This window comes from Rosa chinensis, chromosome 3 (genome assembly GCF_002994745.2).
Source record: "Rosa chinensis cultivar Old Blush chromosome 3, RchiOBHm-V2, whole genome shotgun sequence".
In the NCBI taxonomy this organism is placed as follows: Eukaryota; Viridiplantae; Streptophyta; class Magnoliopsida; order Rosales; family Rosaceae; genus Rosa; species Rosa chinensis.
The window spans coordinates 28,014,443-28,032,832 of record NC_037090.1 but is presented as its reverse complement, the minus strand read 5'-3'; the positions used below and the strand labels follow the sequence as shown (position 1 = coordinate 28,032,832).

At 38.7% G+C, this 18,390-nt stretch overlaps 1 protein-coding gene and 1 pseudogene across 3 annotated transcripts; one reads left to right on the top strand and one right to left on the bottom strand.

The window, feature by feature from the left end:
* The first annotated feature begins 2,146 nt into the window (after positions 1 to 2,146).
* On the top strand, positions 2,147 to 12,534 carry LOC112192388 (annotated as a pseudogene).
* A 1,052-nt stretch (positions 12,535 to 13,586) lies between these two features.
* On the bottom strand, positions 13,587 to 18,142 carry LOC112193099 (disease resistance protein RPV1). Of its 3 annotated transcripts, XM_040516748.1 has the most exons (6): positions 17,503 to 18,142; positions 16,302 to 17,385; positions 15,899 to 16,180; positions 15,746 to 15,815; positions 14,952 to 15,673; positions 13,587 to 14,858 (listed from the first exon to the last, which is right to left on the bottom strand). In XM_040516748.1, exons 1-6 carry the CDS (start codon positions 18,015 to 18,017, stop codon positions 14,172 to 14,174), a joined length of 3,360 nt encoding a protein of 1,119 aa, XP_040372682.1. In that variant the 5' UTR covers positions 18,018 to 18,142; the 3' UTR covers positions 13,587 to 14,171. The 3 variants fall into 3 exon arrangements, with proteins under 3 accessions (XP_040372682.1, XP_024188895.2, XP_040372683.1); XM_024333127.2 differs by having other exon boundaries at positions 14,952 to 15,815; XM_040516749.1 differs by having other exon boundaries at positions 14,952 to 15,815; positions 16,302 to 17,404; positions 17,503 to 17,668.
* Between the last annotated feature and the right edge of the window lie 248 nt (positions 18,143 to 18,390).

Sequence of the window (18,390 nt, the reverse complement as noted above, 5' to 3'; positions counted from 1 at the left end):
TCTTCTTTTTCATCAGTGTTGGTGTCCTTGACTATAGTATACTTTTCTTTATCTGCCTTCTTAGTTGCGGAAGCTTTCCCATGTCTTTCTACTTTTGTGAGCCGAGTGTCCATTGATTCAAGTTGTTCCAAAATCTTTAGCAACAAACCATCTTGCTGATAGTCAGTCAGAAGGCCCCTGAAGTTTTTCCCTGATCGTGTAGCCATTGGATCAAACTATTTGTTTATAGACAGCGCCAAAATGATGTAGAACCAATAAAGCAAAGGAATTTATAATAAGAAACTTAAGAAGAAAAGAGATAGAACTACTAGCATCACACTAGTAGGGTTTCTAGGCATCACACCCAGAGGACTTAGGCATCACACCTAAGGTTAGGTTGCATCACACAAACCTGGAGAGAAGCAAAAGCTTTCAATTTTTATTAACTCAACTCTGAAAATAAAACACTACAAAGGCCTCTATACATAGGGAGGCTCAAACAATTCTAGAAAAACTAGGAATATCCCTATGCTTAAAGAATCCTAAAAAAATAATCCAAATAATAATAAGATTCCTAATAATAAAAGCCTAGATTTATTTGAACTACTTTCCAAATCTTGACTTAAAATATCTACTTGTATTCTTCATCATTTTGTGTAATAGATTAGTGTTTTGATTTTGAACAATGTCATTACCATCGGAAATTATGTGTTGGTTTCACAGTTTGGAATGGATATGTTTCCCAGTTTTTATCATTTTATTTTCATTCCAAGATTGCATCTTTTCCACAGTCAACAATGCTAGAGTTGATTACACAAAGTAATAGCTACTTTGTTTTTTTAAGGGAAAATTAAAGGGGTTTCTTGATATGTAGGAGGGATTCAAGTTTTGGAGGGAAAGAGGATGAGCTGGCAACAACTCTGTACAATAACAGACAGGAAAACATGAACGGACTGTTATACCCCCGTAAATATGCCAGCTGGCTTCCCCGTAATGGAAAAGTTAACGTCATGTATTTAAATGTAGTCGGATTTTATAATCCAAGTACCAAAGTGTAGTTAGTGTAAAGTGAGACACATTAATTTACAGTGACCTTTAGTTTATGTAGTGTTGGAAAAATTCTCCCTTATTGAAATAATAAGTATTAAACAGAGCATGGTCCCTCTTCCACTGCTAATAAATGTTGATTTTTTTTTTTGATACAAAACTAGTCAATGTTGATTACTCTGGTGCTATGCCAAGTAAGACCATGTCCTTAAGCACAAACGCTGGACCAGAAAGATTCAAAATTCCTCAACCACCCAAAATTGCTACCCAAAACTAAACCTAGGTACTAAGCCAAACCCCATTACTACAGAACTTGGTTAAACTTAAAGAAGGAAAAACACCATTAATGGAGGTATCACGTAAACTCAAAACCTCATAGTCGGGTGGTTACAAGAGATTCTGTTATCATGTCACACTTCAATGAAGTTTCTGAAAACTTTCTAGATTAAATAAGACTTCTAAGGTTCAATTAAGAAGTAAGAAATCTGACTTGAATTAACACATTATTAAGAAATTAGTTAGCATGAAGACAAGAATATGAACACAACATATTTGGCCATACAGATGCATTTCAAGATTACAAGAAACAAGAAGCACTCGACCAAAGACTAGACCTCGGAATGCCTCAGTAGAACTACAAATTACATTCAAGATAAGTAGCTATATGTATGTTTTTGCCCTCTCCTATGGTTCAGGGGGTGCAGCAGAGTACACTGCTGCTATGCTCCCTACACCCCTGCCTTTAGTCCTATGCCATGGTACTATCATTCTCCATATTTCGTTGCTAACAGAAAACAGAATTCTAGAAATACTGAGACAAAATGGAATGATTTAAATATTGCAGTTATCAAAGAGGAACGATAAAAATAGTAAGTTAGTAACGAAAAGGAATATGGAAGTATTCCTTTACATTAGTATCTCACGGGCATTATGCATTAACATTTTGCGAAAGAAAACATAGAAAGTATCGAATTGGATCACGGTCTTGAACTTCTACTTCTAATCTTCTACTACTCATAGGAAATTAATTTACAGGACACTAAAAACTGCAACAATAATTTACTACTTGTAGGAATGACTATGAGTGTAGAAGGAATGAGGACAACAAATGAAAAGGAATATGGAAGAGAAATTTCAAACCAATCAAAGCGACGTCTTTATCAGCCTCGTCTTAACAACATCAACATGGCATCGTAACGGAGGCAGAGATAGCCCCGGCCAATGTGCCACAAATCTTGTTGTGAATGGGCTCCTCAAGTACTCAAAGGAAGAACAGTGGAAGACCATTGTCACCAAAGAGACCACTAGCAGCCCAGCTGTACAAGAACCAGAAGCAGAAATGGGTAGTTCCTATAGCATAAGATGAATACAACTCGTTATGGGCAAATTTATTTTCCACATATATATATATATATATATATCTCATAACTTATGAATACTGTTTGCAATAGAGTACAAACTAATAATCCTTGACAAAAGATAAAAAATAAAGTAAAAACTAATCAAATTGATGTCATCACATTGTTAGTATGTTGGTTGTAGCATCATCAACCTTGAATATGGGAGTGATGAATCTGAACTATTGGATTTATAAGGCTCCAAGACATGTTTATTCGTGGATGCAATTTTGCATACAACTTTTCTTTTACAGGACAACGATGTTTTGGGTAGATTGTCTATAAATTAAGAATACTTAAACGAATGTAAGAACCCTTGCGACATTGATATACCTAGCAAAGTAGCAATGCAGCAAAGCAGCATTGCTTGTGGTTTAAAACAAAACTTGATGAGTCAATGCTTTTTCCTTAAGAAGGAAAGGGCTTGCATGCATGGATAAATACATACCAATTAAAGATATACTATCTTAAACAAAACAAAAGTTACAGGAGTCTAAATGAGGATAAACATGTCAATGAGAAAAAACATGTTTAACAAAAACAATTTATTGTGGTTAGTGGTTACGTATCATGAGTACAACAATTACTCAAAATGGTATTGTTAGCAATTTACACAACCTTTTTTTTTGTTGAGAAATACACAAGTTTGTTTATTTTTGATATTTGAGCCACATATAAAGACAATCTCAAATTAAAGGCTTCACTGATTGATGAACTTTTTATGTACATATAAATTAGGGGGACTAGGTTAATCAGTTAATGGAACCTACATAAGACATAAACCATTTATATAAATCACAAAAACATACCTCTCCATCGATTGATTAGTATTCATGCCTTGAGCAGGGGCGGATCCATGTGGCAGGCTCTATGGGCTGGAGCCTAGACAATATTTTGGGCCAAAAACCCTTAAGTATATGTATATATTTACGTTCAACCCATACTAGCCAAAGAAAAAGAAAAAAAAAAAAAAAACTTATCTGTAGGTCGCGTACTCCCACAGGCACAGCCCACAGCAGCTCACTACTCAGATCTCAGTAGGTCAGTGGCAGCAGAAACTACGCCGACCACGCCAAAGAACTCGGCAACGCTGTCCCCAAGGTCCCCTCTTTTCTTCTCTTTCCACTCTTTTCTGCATCTCATTTTCCGTCTCAATTTCCAATCGTGATTCGGATGATTCGTGAAGGAGCCTGTGCTATTTCTCAAACCGACGTCTTCTTACTTGGAAAACGGAGGCACGCACCATTTTGAAATCCCTCACCCTCTGGAGTCGTTGGACCATGAGGTGGAGGCGTGGAGCTGCTGTCATCATATCCAAGAAAGCTCGCGATGTTCCTCAGGCCAAGGCCATGGATTACGTTGGTGGTAATTTCTTTTATTGATTGCTGTATTTACTAATCGATTGATTCTTGTGTTAATTTGATTTTAGAGGTAATTCTCGCATACCCAAAAATCCTTGGTATTTTTCCCAACTGCCCAACACTTTGGTATTTCACTATTGATGAAAGACAAAGACTAACAGGGATAGTTTTAACAAGCAAATGCCATCTGTATCCTATGTTGACCTTAGATTCTTCTACCGTTCTATTCAGTCAAAAGGAAACAACAAAAAACATTAAAACAAAAACAAGACTAGCCTTCAACATGCCACATTTCGCCTAACGACTTCCTGTCTAAACGGCTACTCACAGGGCGGAATCACTGCTGCTTGTCCTAATTTTTCTGTTTTAAAACTGATTCTTTTTGGCTGAACAGTAAAGCTTTAGAACTTTAGCTTTCCATGGGATGCATGCATTCGAATGTTCAAACTTTGACATAGTAAACTATGCATGATAAAGATGATCACAATATGTAAAGATAATGACATAAACATTTTATAAATTAAAGAAGTGGGTGAACATCCATCTGAATTTATTTATTCAAATATACATATAAAACTTTAAACAATCAGAGCCTCATTCTCAGGTAAACAGCAAAAGCTGTTTAACTATTCATAAGAATGAGAACAGTTACTTACTTGTATTGGAAGCACACTACTTCACACCTAAACAGGAAAGGAAGCACACTGCTATTCTACTATTTTTATTATCAGAGGAGTTTTCTGATCTAATTTTCGAATCTCGAATAGATATCGAAAGTTTCGAATGCCTTCTAAGAGAAGCTGAAGCTCCATATATAGGGAGCGGAACTCAAACTAGAATTCAAATTACAAAAATGTACAGGACAACTCCGTGACTTCTGCTTTTCGTAGTGCTCCTGCTGGTGGAGGTCGGTCAGGGAAAAGCAAAAGGAAAAAGTGAAATGTTTTTCACTTAACCTTTTCTTTTTGAAAAGGAAAAAGCAAAAGTAGCTTTAGAAAAGTCTAAAGTTCTACAGTTGCTATTTTGGTGCTGATTCTTCACCTGTAGCTTCACATGTTCTCGTCCGTTTCAGAATGGTGGCCAAAGACAAAGGAGTTGTTGTCTGTCTGGGCCATGCGAGTTGTTGTTGCATTATCCTCGACGTCTGTATCAACATACATTTTGTAGTGGTTGTCATTTTCAAGCTTTTCCACCCAACGCATGCATGCCATTGTCGAGTCTATCTCTTTTCTGGTTAGAGATAGGAATATACCGCTGCTGACTACGTCAGGATGATCGTAAGCAGTGATAATTGTCTTTTCTCCTGCTGCCAGGAATGTGTTGTTGATGTCTTCAGAGATGATCTTTTTGATGTAGTCAAGAGCCATGGCCTTCATCCAGGGAATACTAGAATTTGGTTGGCCGTTGTATGCTACACAGGCTGGTTGAAGATATCTTCTTTGAATAATTCTCACATAATGATATGGAGGAATATATTCAACTTCACCATCTGTCTTCTGGATCCATTCAGGAGGTGTGGATCTGAACTTCAGACGAAGCATACTGTTGTCTTTTCTGATGTTCTTGACCGTGTTGACAATAATAGGCGGCAAGCCTCTCAGATCATCATTAGTTTTAGTCCATAAATTATGGACAAAACCATTTTCAACAAGCCATAGCTTGTGTTCTTGAGGATGTTCACTCTGAACATTTACCAGGTATCTTCCAACATATGGTCCTGAGACAATAAAGAGGGTTGGAGGAACTAGGTTTTCAGGATTGTGCCTTCCTATCAGATTATGGAATTCATACCAATCTGATTCATTGAGTGCTATGATAGGGACCCTAGCACTTTCTGGACTTTCAAGGAAGGATAGTTTTTCTTTCCTTACAGCACTCTGCTGTGTATGAAGCTCTTCACCTTGTGGTCTACCATTCTCGTAGAGTTCTTCAGCTAATGCAAACAGAGCTGGGAACATTAATCCACTGCTTCTTTCTTGAAAGGCAAATAAGAGATTGTCCAGGATTGCCTTCTGGTGATACGCTAATCTCCTGCCAGTTCTGAACACAGGAGTATCAAAAGTTCTTAATTCGTAATTAAAAACATTTATAACTCCACTAGGAGTTGGTCTGCTTTTTGGCAAAGCAGCAGCCGTCAACGGTCTTGATGTGCCTTTACCGTCTGCCGTTTGAGACGGGCTAGCCAATCCTTTACCCTGGGATTGATCAGTTGAGGCCAAGCCTTTTGAGCTTAGCAGAAACCTTTTAAGGATTTTCTCCTTGGTTTCTTTTGGATCTTCTTCAGATTCCTGTTCTTTCCCAGTCCTTCTGCTTCTGGGATTACGACCTTCGTCGTCTTCTCTTTGGCTGAACATTGCCAGTTCTCTGGTCAATGCGTCTGGAAGATAGTTCTTGTTTCCTGCAATTAATTCAACAGTATAATCATATTGGTTAAGAAACAATTGCCAGTTGGCTAATCTTCCTCTATCAGCAGCTTTGTCAAGTTTAAAATTTTTAAAATTCTTTACTCTAGCACAATCGGTGCGGACAGTAAAAGTTTTTCCCAGATAAGCTGGAGAATTTAAAATTGTTTTCTTGACAGCTAAAATCTCTTTTTCCCCTGTGGGATAATTCAGTTCTGCAGGGCTGAACTTGCCACTACAAAATTTGCAGATCTTTTCAATGTTAGTTCCAGGCGCTCTCGCCAGAACAACACCGGACCAGTAATTATCACTCGCATCTGTCTGGAGGATAATTTCATCATTCTCTTCTGGTTGTTGAAGAGGAGGGAGGTTCTTGCAGAGGTTTTTTATCTGCTTTACGATCTTTTCATCGTCTTCTGTGAAGTTCCATTTCCTTTTGGAACTTGTCTTGGGAGATAACATTGCTGTTAACCCTGAGATTCTAGGGATGAAATCTCTCCCATAATTTATGACACCAAGGAATCTCTCTAGACTCTTAGCATCAGGAATTTTGTCTGGGAACTTCCAGATCTTTTCAAGGATGTGAGGTTGGAGCTTTATGACTCCATTCTTGATGTTTATTCCTAGGAAATCAACTTCATCGAGGATAAAGAAGATTTTCTTCTCACCTAGGATAATTCCATGCTGGACTATCAGCTTTGCTACCTCGTGGAGGTGCTTCATGTGTTCTTCTCTGTTTTTGGAGAAGACCAGGATGTCATCTATGTAGACGACGCAGAACTCCGCTACGTGCTTGAAGATGTTGTCCATCTTTCTTTGAAAGATTGAGGGAGCTTGCTTGAGACCAAAAGGCATTACTAGCCACTCGTAATGACCTTGTGGTGTTCCAAATGCAGTGAGAGGTACACTCTCAGGATGCATCTTGACCTGCCAGAAACCCGACTTTGCATCGAATTTCGAAAAGACTTTAGCTCCTCTGAGCTGGTTGATCAGGACTCTGACTTGAGCGATCTGATATCCGTCTTTGACAGTCTTCTTATTGACATCTCTATAGTCAATAACCATTCTAGCTTTTCCTCTTAGATTCTCTGCATGATTTCTCACGTAGAATGCTGGAGCATGATGAGGGCTAGTGGAAGGTTGAATTAATCTCTTCTTCAGGAGATCTTCAATATCACTTCTGAATTCTTTTTGATCTTCCTCTTTGTACTGAGGAATGGCTTTGACATGGCAGATAGCATTCATGTCATGCAATCTCAATTCACAGACCACTGGGTCTTTTTCCCAAAACTTCTGAGGATTTGTATCCACATTCTGCTCGAGTAGTTTCTTGATTTTGTCAAGAGTGGGAGTTTGTTGAGACTCAAGCTTGTTCTGAAAGTGCTTGAGGTTGTGCTCGTGGATGAAACTATCTTCTTCATCTTCACTAGCTTCTTCTTCTTCTTCTGAAGATTCTTCAACAAGCAGTTCTTCTTGTTGTTTGATTTGGAGTATGGGTTGAAATTTGGGTTTGTAGGGGGTAAGATCACCACTATTCTGTTGCGATCTCTGATACTGAGTAGTAAAACCGGGACCGGCCACACTGAAGGCATGTGTGAGGCGGTCAGCCCAGAACACCCGTTCTCCTTTTCTGAAGCCTATCGCTTCTTCATCCTGAATGAATCTTTGTTGGAGAATAAAATCATTGCCCAACAAGAAATCAGATCCTTGGCCTTCAGATTGCCAAACATTCTGGATGATAAATGTTCCTCCACCAATGGTGATATGAACATTTTTTGCTACTTTTTTCATGGTGAGATGGCTTCCATCGAATGTAACACCAGTAGCTGACTTTTTCTTGTCTTCGTTCCAGAGTTCTTCTGGAATTGCAAATCTCTTTGCAACAGTAAAACCTGATCCATTATCTACAAAAGCATGTAGATGATATTTCCTGTGATCAGGGAACTTGAGTCCGATCTCTATGTAGTTGCTGTATCTACTTGTAGAGACGGCTTTCGATTGGTGAGGCTCATTTTCTTGAGCTTGTTCCGTTGGAATGAACGGTTTGCATTCTTCTGGAACATTTTCCTGAGTGGGTGATTTGTCATCATCATCCCAATCTGTAGGAGTTATCTCTTTGCTGTCTGGATTACTGAACCAGGGGGGAGGATCATATCTGACTTTGTAATCAAACTTGCCAGAAGGTTGGCCAAGTAGATCCCATGTACCAGTATCCGCAGCTATCTCTTGTCTTTCTAAGAGATGAACCTTTTCTGGTATTTCAACCAGTTCAATATCTTCATCGATTGTTTCTTCACCGATGATTTCTTCCTTTATTTCTGAGGAAGATGGTTGTTCCATAGTCGTTTCTTGGACTACAGTTGTTGCAACATTCTTTGCTTGTTCCATGGTTTCCTGGAACAGAGTTTCAATTTCTTTCGCTTTTTTCTCAGCGAAATACTCTTCATATTCTTGCTCAACCCATTGGCTGACAAGACCATTCTTGGTTTTTCTTCTTGCTTCAGCTATGAAGCATTCTTTGTGATACGTCTTTTTAGATTCTTCACAGAACATAGGGAGACCATTCTTCTCGTGACATAAGCAGTAGTCACAGACGAATGAACCAGGGTTCACCTGATAAGAAGACATGAAGGATTCTGTCTTGCTTTCTTCCCAGTTTTTGACTTTCAAAACGTTCATTTGTCTGGATTCGAAGTACTCTACTTCAGAATCTATCTCAGACTCTTCTGATGAACTTTCTTCTTCTTCAGACCAGGCAGAATAGACTGACCTGTCGTCATCTTCATCATCAGAATAGGCTATTTCGTAGCCTTTCATATTTGCTACCTCTACTATTTGCTCATATTCTTCAAAGAGAGCTTTAGTAGATCTGTTACCCTTTTCTGGGCATTCATTGGCATAGTGCCCTTCAGCTTTACACAACCAACATCTGCAAGCTTTCTTGCTAGGTTGTTTATGCTGCTGAGTATTCTTCTTTTTCTTGAAGAATTTCTTTTTTGGATCTTCATCCTGTTGCTTCTTGTAATTGGAGCTCTTCTTGAATCTCCAATTCTTTCTCTGATTACTCTTTTTGAATTTTTTAGAGTAATATTTTTCTTTTTTCTTCTTTCTGTGGAATTTGGATTCATGACATCCCCAGTTTGTGGGCATATCCAGTATTCCGTAACAGAAATTTTCAACTCCTTTGAGTTGCTTCTTAGCCATCTTAGCTCTAAGATTGGCTTTGCATTGCTCCTTCAGTAGTTGCCGGATTCTGTCGGCAATTCCTCCAACTGAAAATCTTTCAATTGGTTTTTCAGCTATGCTTTCTCTCACAGCTGTTCTCCATGGTTCAGGGAGCTTTCTGTGCAACAGATTAACTAGATCAGTATTCTCTAGTTCACCAATTGTACAGTAATATTCCTGAAATTCATTCAGGTATTCTTCGAAATATCTCATGTCACAGATCTTGAGAGCATAGATATTCGACTTTGCCGTTTCTTTGGCTTTCTCACTCAGATTTGAGAGATCTCCACAGAATTGATCGTACAGGGGTACTGCAAAATCATACGGAGACTTTGAATTTTTTATCTCTTCAAGCCAGTCTCTTCCTCTGGTAGTTTCCTTGAAAGATAGGTAGTACTTTTTTGCTACTCCGGTGAGAGTAGTTTCATAGTACACCTGCAAATCTGGTGCTTCAAATTTTCCAAGGGTTAGTGCAGAAGCCATCATCAGGCTATCTACCCATTGGTCAATGGTTTTTCTTTTGTCTAGACTCTTGTCTAGATTCAGCCAGATGCCATAGTTCGTGATCGGAACTCTAGGCAGATTGTCCTCGGGGACGAATCTTTGAGAATTTCTTTCTCCTTTTTTACCCGTGGGGGCTTTCTGAACTGGGAGTTTCATTTCCCTTGTTTCTTTTTTTATGAAAGTTCTGGAGCTTCCTCCTTCTTCCATTTCAACATCTTGATAAGGAAAGACTTTTCTTGTCTTTCTGTATTTGAATTCTTTCATTTCCTCGATTAGTTTTTCTAATCGTTCAGGACTTTCACAATTCTCAGCTTCTTTGTAAAGATCAGAGAGCTTTTTAGCTCTGAGCATATGGACTGGTCTGCATAGATCAGCTTCCAGATCTTCTTCTGATATTGGTTCTTCAACAGTGGGTTTTGTACCACTGACACTTGCTTCTCTGGTGCTGTAGCTTCTTTTCAGAAGATTGCTGTTTATCCTGAGGTTCTCAGGACAGACATCACTTTTTCTGTGATTGTCGAAGTTGAGGCTGATTTCTCCAGTTCTTCTACTCTCGTAGATTTTTGCTTTTGCTCTTTCCGGTTGCTTTTTTGGACCGGATAGTTTCCATTCAAGAGGAAATGTTACTTCATTCCAAGTAACTTTGTGAATCTGCTGTGAATGGTTCTTCTGATTGGTGAGGAATCCAGTAGTAAGACCTGGGATATTTGTAATCCGTGTCTTAGGGGCTACTGTAGTACTCATCAATTTATAGTATATCCTGTATACTATTGCTAGTTCTTGCATATCTTCTTTCATGGATATGCCATCTGTCTTGACTCTCAGTCTGAGACAATGAGCTGCATCTTTCAAGCTGGTGGTGAAGTTGGGGAAGCAGTTGAAATATGCCACTTGATCACATAAAGATGCTTCGAGTGTTCCCAACAGACTAGCTTGGAAGTCTGTTAACCTGTTGTCCTGTAGCACACAGAGGACTGAACAGTTTATACCTTCTCGAGCAAGCAGATTTATGCCTACTTGGACTGCTCCAATATGCATAAATTGATATTTTTTTGCTTGTGCTCTGGCAACTTCTGCTAGAGTGATTAGTAGAAGATCAGTCTCTCCACCGGCGGTTGCTGGGGTTGTAATCTCCAGTAGTTTAAAATAATGGCTGTCCATTAGATCAAACTTTCCTCTTTTGTAGATCTGTTTGAAATCTAACTTTGGGATTGAGGAATTTTTTACTTCTTGTTCAATCTCATTGAACTCAAATTCTTCGGCATTTAGAAGTTGAACTCCTTTCTTTTTTCCAAAGATGCTTAACATCTTCATTTCTCTTTTTTCCGGGTTTTCATACCGGATACTAGTCTGACTAGTAGATGGTTCCAGAAAAATCATGTTTGGAACACAATTTGTGTCTGGTTTTTCTAATGGTTTGAATCCATTAGTCTTCTTTTTTACTGTAGGCAATTTCTTGTCCTTCAGTATAGAATCCAGCGTTTTTTGCTGTTCTTTGATTTTTCTACTAACACTTGTTAGTTTTTCTTCTTCCGTTTTTGGAAGATCTTTGATATAATCCAGTTTGTTTTCCAATCTTTCCAATTGGTGGATTATAGCAGGTATTGTTTCTAGTGTCGACTGACATCTAGATATTTCTAGTAACATCTTCTGATATTTCTCATCAGAAGCTTTTAGTAGAGAATTTATTTTCTCTAATAACAATTCTGACATTGTCCCCATTAAGGAGGGGTTCTCCTTTGAGCCTTTTACAAGCTCTGATACCAGTGAGGTGCGGATCTAACCAATGCTCAAATAATTCAGAGGTTTTTGTTCCTCTTCCAGAACATATAGGAGATTTTCTATCTCTTCTTCTATTTTATAGATTCTAGTCTGAAGTCTATAAATAATATCCCAGTAATTGGGAGATTCTCTATCAAGGCTGTCCCGATAGGTTTTTAATTTTCTCAGTTTTTCTCTCTCTTTCTGCAGTTCTTTAGTAGTATGTTTGCATATAGCAACAAGCTCAAGTCTGTCTACAATTGAAATTATGAATAGTAAATTGTACTGTTTACCTTTCGAATTAGAGGATGACTGTCAGCTTCATACATATATTCAAATGAAACAAACTCTGATGGGCCCACCACGTTTCTAAAACAACATATATAAATTTATGAAAGAGACATATGCAGATGCAGACTCTAACAGACCAAAATAACAAAGGGGTACTAATGGTAGGGATTTTGAAAAGACGGGTAGGTAGGAAAGAAAGTGAGAAAAAGTTGTGTAAAAGGGAACAAAAATAATACACTGGGGTGTATGAGAAGTATTTTCCCAAATTTGGGGTGTATGAGCATTAACCCTTGATTTTAAAGAGATGATCTTGTTTGAGTTGGAATCTGATTAGTGACAATCACATTGTTTAAGGTTATGCACTTGCTCTTGATATGACTAACAGAGAGATTCAAGCTACTGCTAAGGTAATCATCATCATTTGTAGTGTGAATTGATGCTATACTTATAAATCATAGTGTGAGCCTATACTTTAGATAGCTATTGAGTTATGATCAATTTGTCAATATACAGTGCACCGTTTTCCATATAAATCTGTGGTTCCCCGGCGTCTCTTCAAATGTGTAATCAAAGAAGTGTATGCACTAGGATATGCTTGGTAGAGGCAATAAATATTGGATGAAAATCTTTAATAAACCGAGAGGTACCTTAATCTTTATATAAACTGTGTAAAACACCAGCAAGTTAACTCCTTTAGGTGGTGTTTGTTACGTGGGACTATTATCGCCCACCTTATTTCCTATAATAGTCTAAGACTCTTTTAACCTGGGATATGCTATGTTAATACCTGACCCATGTTTGGTACTGCTTAGGACTAAAGAGCAGAATAATCAAAATAGTCCTATCCCATGTTTGTTTGTGTATTGGACTAGAAGTTGGTAATTTGTAGAGACATGAACGATTTTATGAGTTTGTGAGAAGAAAAGAAAATTGGAATGAGAAAGCTGAAGACAAATCCAGAAATTGTATCCCTTACGTGACCAGTTACAGTTACTTGGTCAGTGACATGGTCAGTTACTTGACCAGTTACAGTTACTTGACCAGTTACAGTTACTTGGTCAGTGACATGGTCAGTTACTTGACCAGTTACAGATACTTGGTCAGTGACATGGTCAGTTACTTGACCAGTTACAGTTACCTGGTCAGTGACATAGTCAGTTACTTGACCAGTGACATGGTCAGTTACTTGACCAGTTATAGATACTTGGTCAGTGACATGGTCAGTTACGTGACCAGTTACAGTTACTTGGTCAGTGACATGGTCAGTTACATGACCAGTTACAGTTACCTGGTCAGTGACATAGTCAGTTACTTGACCAGTGACATGGTCAGTTACTTGACCAGTTATAGATACTTGGTCAGTGACATGGTCAGTTACGTGACCAGTTACAGTTACTTGGTCAGTGACATGGTCAGTTACATGGTCAGTTACGTGACCAGTTACATGACCAGTTACTTGACCCATAATTGATCAACATCCAAAATCAATGAAAACAAACAACCAAATAAGAAGATAAAAATACAGACGTTGTTAAAAGAAAGAAAAAACCCAGAATTGATCAACATTCAAAATCAATGAAAACAACCAACCAAAGAAGAAGATAAAAACACAGACATTGTTAAAAGAAAAAAAAAACTCAATCTTGAAATTGATCAATTCTTAGCAAATCAAGCTACCCAGACACCAATTGTTACAACCTATAAACAATTATTAATAGAAAATCAATCCATAGTCTTTAATTTAACAAATCACAGTAGATACATGAGAAGAACAAGCTAGACGGGGTTGAAGGGAAGAGGGAATCAGAATCAAAGCAAAAGGAGCATGACATAGAAAATAAATTGAACATATATAGAAGTTCAAGGAGGATGATGCGCGATCGAGAGTGGAGAGACGAGGCTGAAGCATGAAAGAGAAGGAGAGACGAGGTTGAAGCGCGCGAATGGGAAGGAGAGACTAATGCGTTGTTGAAGCCCGTGCTTCCACAGTCCGATGGGATTTGGGGGTTCTATGTAAGAAGGTCGGGAGCTGATGCGGGGACTCTCTAATCTCATTTAATTGAGTCCTCATGTGTGCCAAATGTGGGATGAGTCTTTTTTTCTTAACTCCAATCCAGTCCAGTCCCATGTAACAAACATAGCCTTAGTGTGTTCCTATGAAGTATTCTAGGGCATCAGTTCAAATTTTAGACCAGCGATCTTGTTTAGGATGTGTGTGGTTTTAACATGCTTTGCTCTATATTCCAGTGCATCAGTTCAAATTTTAGATCTGCGATCTTGTTTAGGATTTGCTTTCCGCCACTGGCCTTGAGTCTTTTAAAAACCGATTCCTTGTTAGAGCAACCAATTGCAATTGCACTTGGACCTTCCCCTGGCTCGGCCTCCTCCGAGTCACAATATTCATGACTCCGCTTCAAGATGTTGGTTTTTCCATCGAGGAGGTTTTTCAAATCTTGCTCGTACAACAATCGAGCCCCACACCTCTTCACACAATTCGAGCATGGAATATAACCACTAAGCCCGTAAGAATGCGTGTCGAATGAGAACCTAATAGAGCAGCTCGTGGTATCCTGGATTTGACCACGAGGCATAAAAGACACCCAAATATGATCTCCCATCCCATGGGTTTCCATCTGCAGAGAGTGTTCTCTATGAATCCCTGGCGATGAACATTCAATTAAAAAATGATCAATCTTAAGAGTGTCAGGATCTTTCTGATGGGCAAAAACAACACAAAACACAATGCCCATCCACTCTGATTCCTGATCCGGAGGCAGCTCCACAGTCAATGAATCTCCCTCGCTTTGAATATCGAACCACTCTGAAATTTTATTGCCAGGACTTACAATATCCAATGACGGACGAAAACAATCACCGCTTAATGAGATGCCCTAAACCAAAAGGATCATGTTTAATATGAGAGAGAGAGAGAGAGAGAGAGAGAGAGAGAGAGAGAGAGAGAGAGAGAGAGAGAGAGAGCATACCTGAGCGGCCAATCTGCTTAGCATTGAAAATATTCCATTATTCAAGCCTTCATTGTCAATCAATCCAAAGCAATTGACAGTTGTTAAACGAAAGGACACCAATTTGGTGAATCTGCCCTGCTGTGATGGTTTCGACAACATTTTTAAGGAATCGCAATCGTCTGCCAATACTTCTAATTCCTCATTCGATGGGAGATCCGGTAATTGTTGAAGCCTTTTGCATCTCCTCAAATTAATGACCGTCAGCTTAGAAAGGCATTTAATGCTTGGAGGAAGACTAACAAAATTATTTCCACAAAGATGCAACCATTCTAGAGACGGCAAGCAGTAGCCAATATCGTCGGGGATAACTTCTAGATTACAATAATCTAGAGATAACAACCGCAAAGACAAAGCCCTTGGAGATGGCAACGCCAAGCACACAGGCTCTGGACTCCTTTTAAATAAGCCCGTAAAGCCCATGTAAAGCTTCCTTTTGCTATCATTTATAAGCAGATAAGTAAGGCCAACCAGATGTTCAATTGATGAAGGTAATTCCTCACTAGCGGTCCCAGATGCCAAGACTTGAGATAAATTTTTCATCCCTTCTCCAAATTCTGGAATCTTTACTTTTGAGCAGCCATCAAGACTGAGAAACTCGAGAGAATCCATTTCTATCTTACTTGGGAACACCTTGACATTTTCACATCCATAGAGTGTCAACCGTTTAAGCTTTTTGTTCACTGCAATGGATGGATGGACCTTAACTAAACTGTCACAATATCCAAGATGCAACTTCTCAAGATTCGGAATACCTGTGAAATCTGGGGTCTCCTTCAAGTTTTTGGACATCGTAAGATCCATATATTTCAAGTTAGGCAAGTCCTGTACAACACATGGAAGTAATAATTACCTTTGGAAAACATAAAACTCTGTTTTGAAGTAGAAAACATTATCAACATTGTTACCTTTCTTCCATCCCAAAGCCGGACAAGATTGCTTCTTGGCATCTTCAGTTCAGCAAGTATATTTGGCCGGAAACCAGCTGGAAGAGATTTGGAAGGATACCAATTCCATTTGAGAATTATCAAGGAATTTGGGAGGGATTTGGGGCCTGAACTAATTATTAAATTATCAAATTCAAGAAACATTAGTTTGGGCATCTTAGAGAAGCATTCACAATTCCAGCTTGAATCTGCCTCTTCTAAAAGGGGTAAACATAACCGTATGCCTTTGATCGCTTCTGTTCCCTGATATTCATTAGAACAAAGGAAAAGTTAGTTCCACACAGGTCTAATATATATCATGCTAACATAAAATGTATTTTTTATTTTTAAAATTTATACTTGGATTATCTGTATAACTTCTTACCGTATTTCTCATGAATACATGAAAGATGTCATTACGATGACACAAGTGGCTGCGAAGACCGGGCTCCTCACGAGATTCTTGACGAACAATTTCCCATGCCATTTCTTGTACCAAACCATGCATCCCAACATTGTTGTGCAGACCAATAGTTAAGAGAGATTTCTCCTTGAGAACATCTATCACAATACGAACATTTAAGCCATAACAATATTGTAGCAGTTCAATAACTCGCCTCTTGTCCAACCCCTTGTAGAAGAATGCTATGTCCAGAAAAATGTTCTTCTGCAAATCATCTAGCGCATCATAACTTAATTTGAGCAAATTGAAAATTGTCGGATCAGGAATTCTCTTTAGTGACTCCAATTCACTATTCCATGCGTCTAGATCTCTCTTATACAGAAAACCTCCCAGAACTTCAAGAGCTAATGGAAGCCCTTGGGCATAATCTACGAAACACTTGGCCAGCTCTGAAAAGCCTTCCTCGGGCTGATCTTTTTTGAAGGCATGCTGACAAAAGAGCTCAAGAGCTTTACTGTGAGATAGGCCCGCTAGCTCAAATGACATTTCTATATCATTCTGGATGAGCACACGTTCATCTCTAGTTGTAACAATGATTCTGCTTCCGTCACCAAACCAAGATTTATATCTGGTCAATGATTTTAGGTGGTCACAGCGATTAACATCATCAAAAACGAGAAGAACCTTTTTATTAGACAAGTATCTTCTAATGAAAAGAGTTCCTTCGTGCTCATTCCAAACTTGTGAATTATTTTCCTTCAAGATTGGGGAAAGAATCTGTTTTTGAAGATCGACTATAGTACCATCAACAAGAAACTTAGCCACTTCAAACTTATGGGATAATTTCTCGTACACTAGCCTAGCAAGGGTAGTCTTGCCCACTCCACCCATACCCCATATTCCTATAATTCGAACATCCTTTTCCTCAGGAGCTAAATACAAACTCATTTGCCCAAGTCCAATCTCAATTCCGACTAACTTGTCTTTGCAATCTGACAAAGTGATTGGAGGATGCAGTTTCTCCCACACACATCTCACAATGACTTGTATAAGCTCACTTTCACATCTAACAGAAAAATAGGGATCTAATTATCAAGATAATAATACATATATAATAAAACCTCGCTAATAACATGTCAAAACTTAAAAGACAACAAAAAACGGGTGAAGTTGTAGTGCTTACTTAAAATTCTTTGCATGCCATCCAGAGAAATTGGACACTTTTTTTAAAGCTTCTCTCCACCTCTCCACCTTCTCTATTTGATTACTGAACTTTACTTTGTGCTTAGCAAAGGCGTCAGCAAAGCTGCTTCTTTGATGTCGAACGTCGGATGGATCCACATTAAAGAAAACAGGCAGAATTCTCTTATCTCCCGTTTCCATGGACTCGATAATTTTGGAAAGTTCATCCAAGCACCAAGTGGAAGAAGCATAGTCGGGTGAGAGAACAACGATGGCGAGATGTGATTGTTCGATAGCCCTCAAGAGCTCCGGAGAGATACTAGCTCCGATTTCAAGCTCTCTGTCGTCCTTGAATATCTTGAATGCTCGCCAGAACTGCAGTTCGCAGTATAAATGGGAGATGAAACCCCAGCGGGTGTCTTCACCCCTGAAACTCAAGAAGACGTCGAATTTCCAACGGGGAGGTGATTCATCCCAAGCAAGAGATGGGGAGGCTCTGTGGGTGCTCAAAGCCATTGAAACCACTAAGATCAAAAATTAAGGTTGAGGGAAAACCACTGTGAAGTGTGGAAACTGGAAGAGGAAATGAAAACTAGTTGCAGAGGAAACCATAAACTCTGAAAAATGAAAAGTGAATGGCCACCGAGTGTAGGGAAGTAGAGATAAAGAGTCTGGAAAACCGCGTAGTGATGCTTCTTTACTATTCCTACATTTTCTTCTCGCCTTCCTAAAGTTGTGCGCCTTGGCGTATGACTCATTTGATCATAGTACAGTTATCTGTGATCATTTTTTTTTTTTTCGATGACACATTCATCTGTGAACTTTTGTAAGTTTGTAACTACAAAATTATCTATTAAATTGATTGTAGTGACTTGTAAATCTTTTGAAA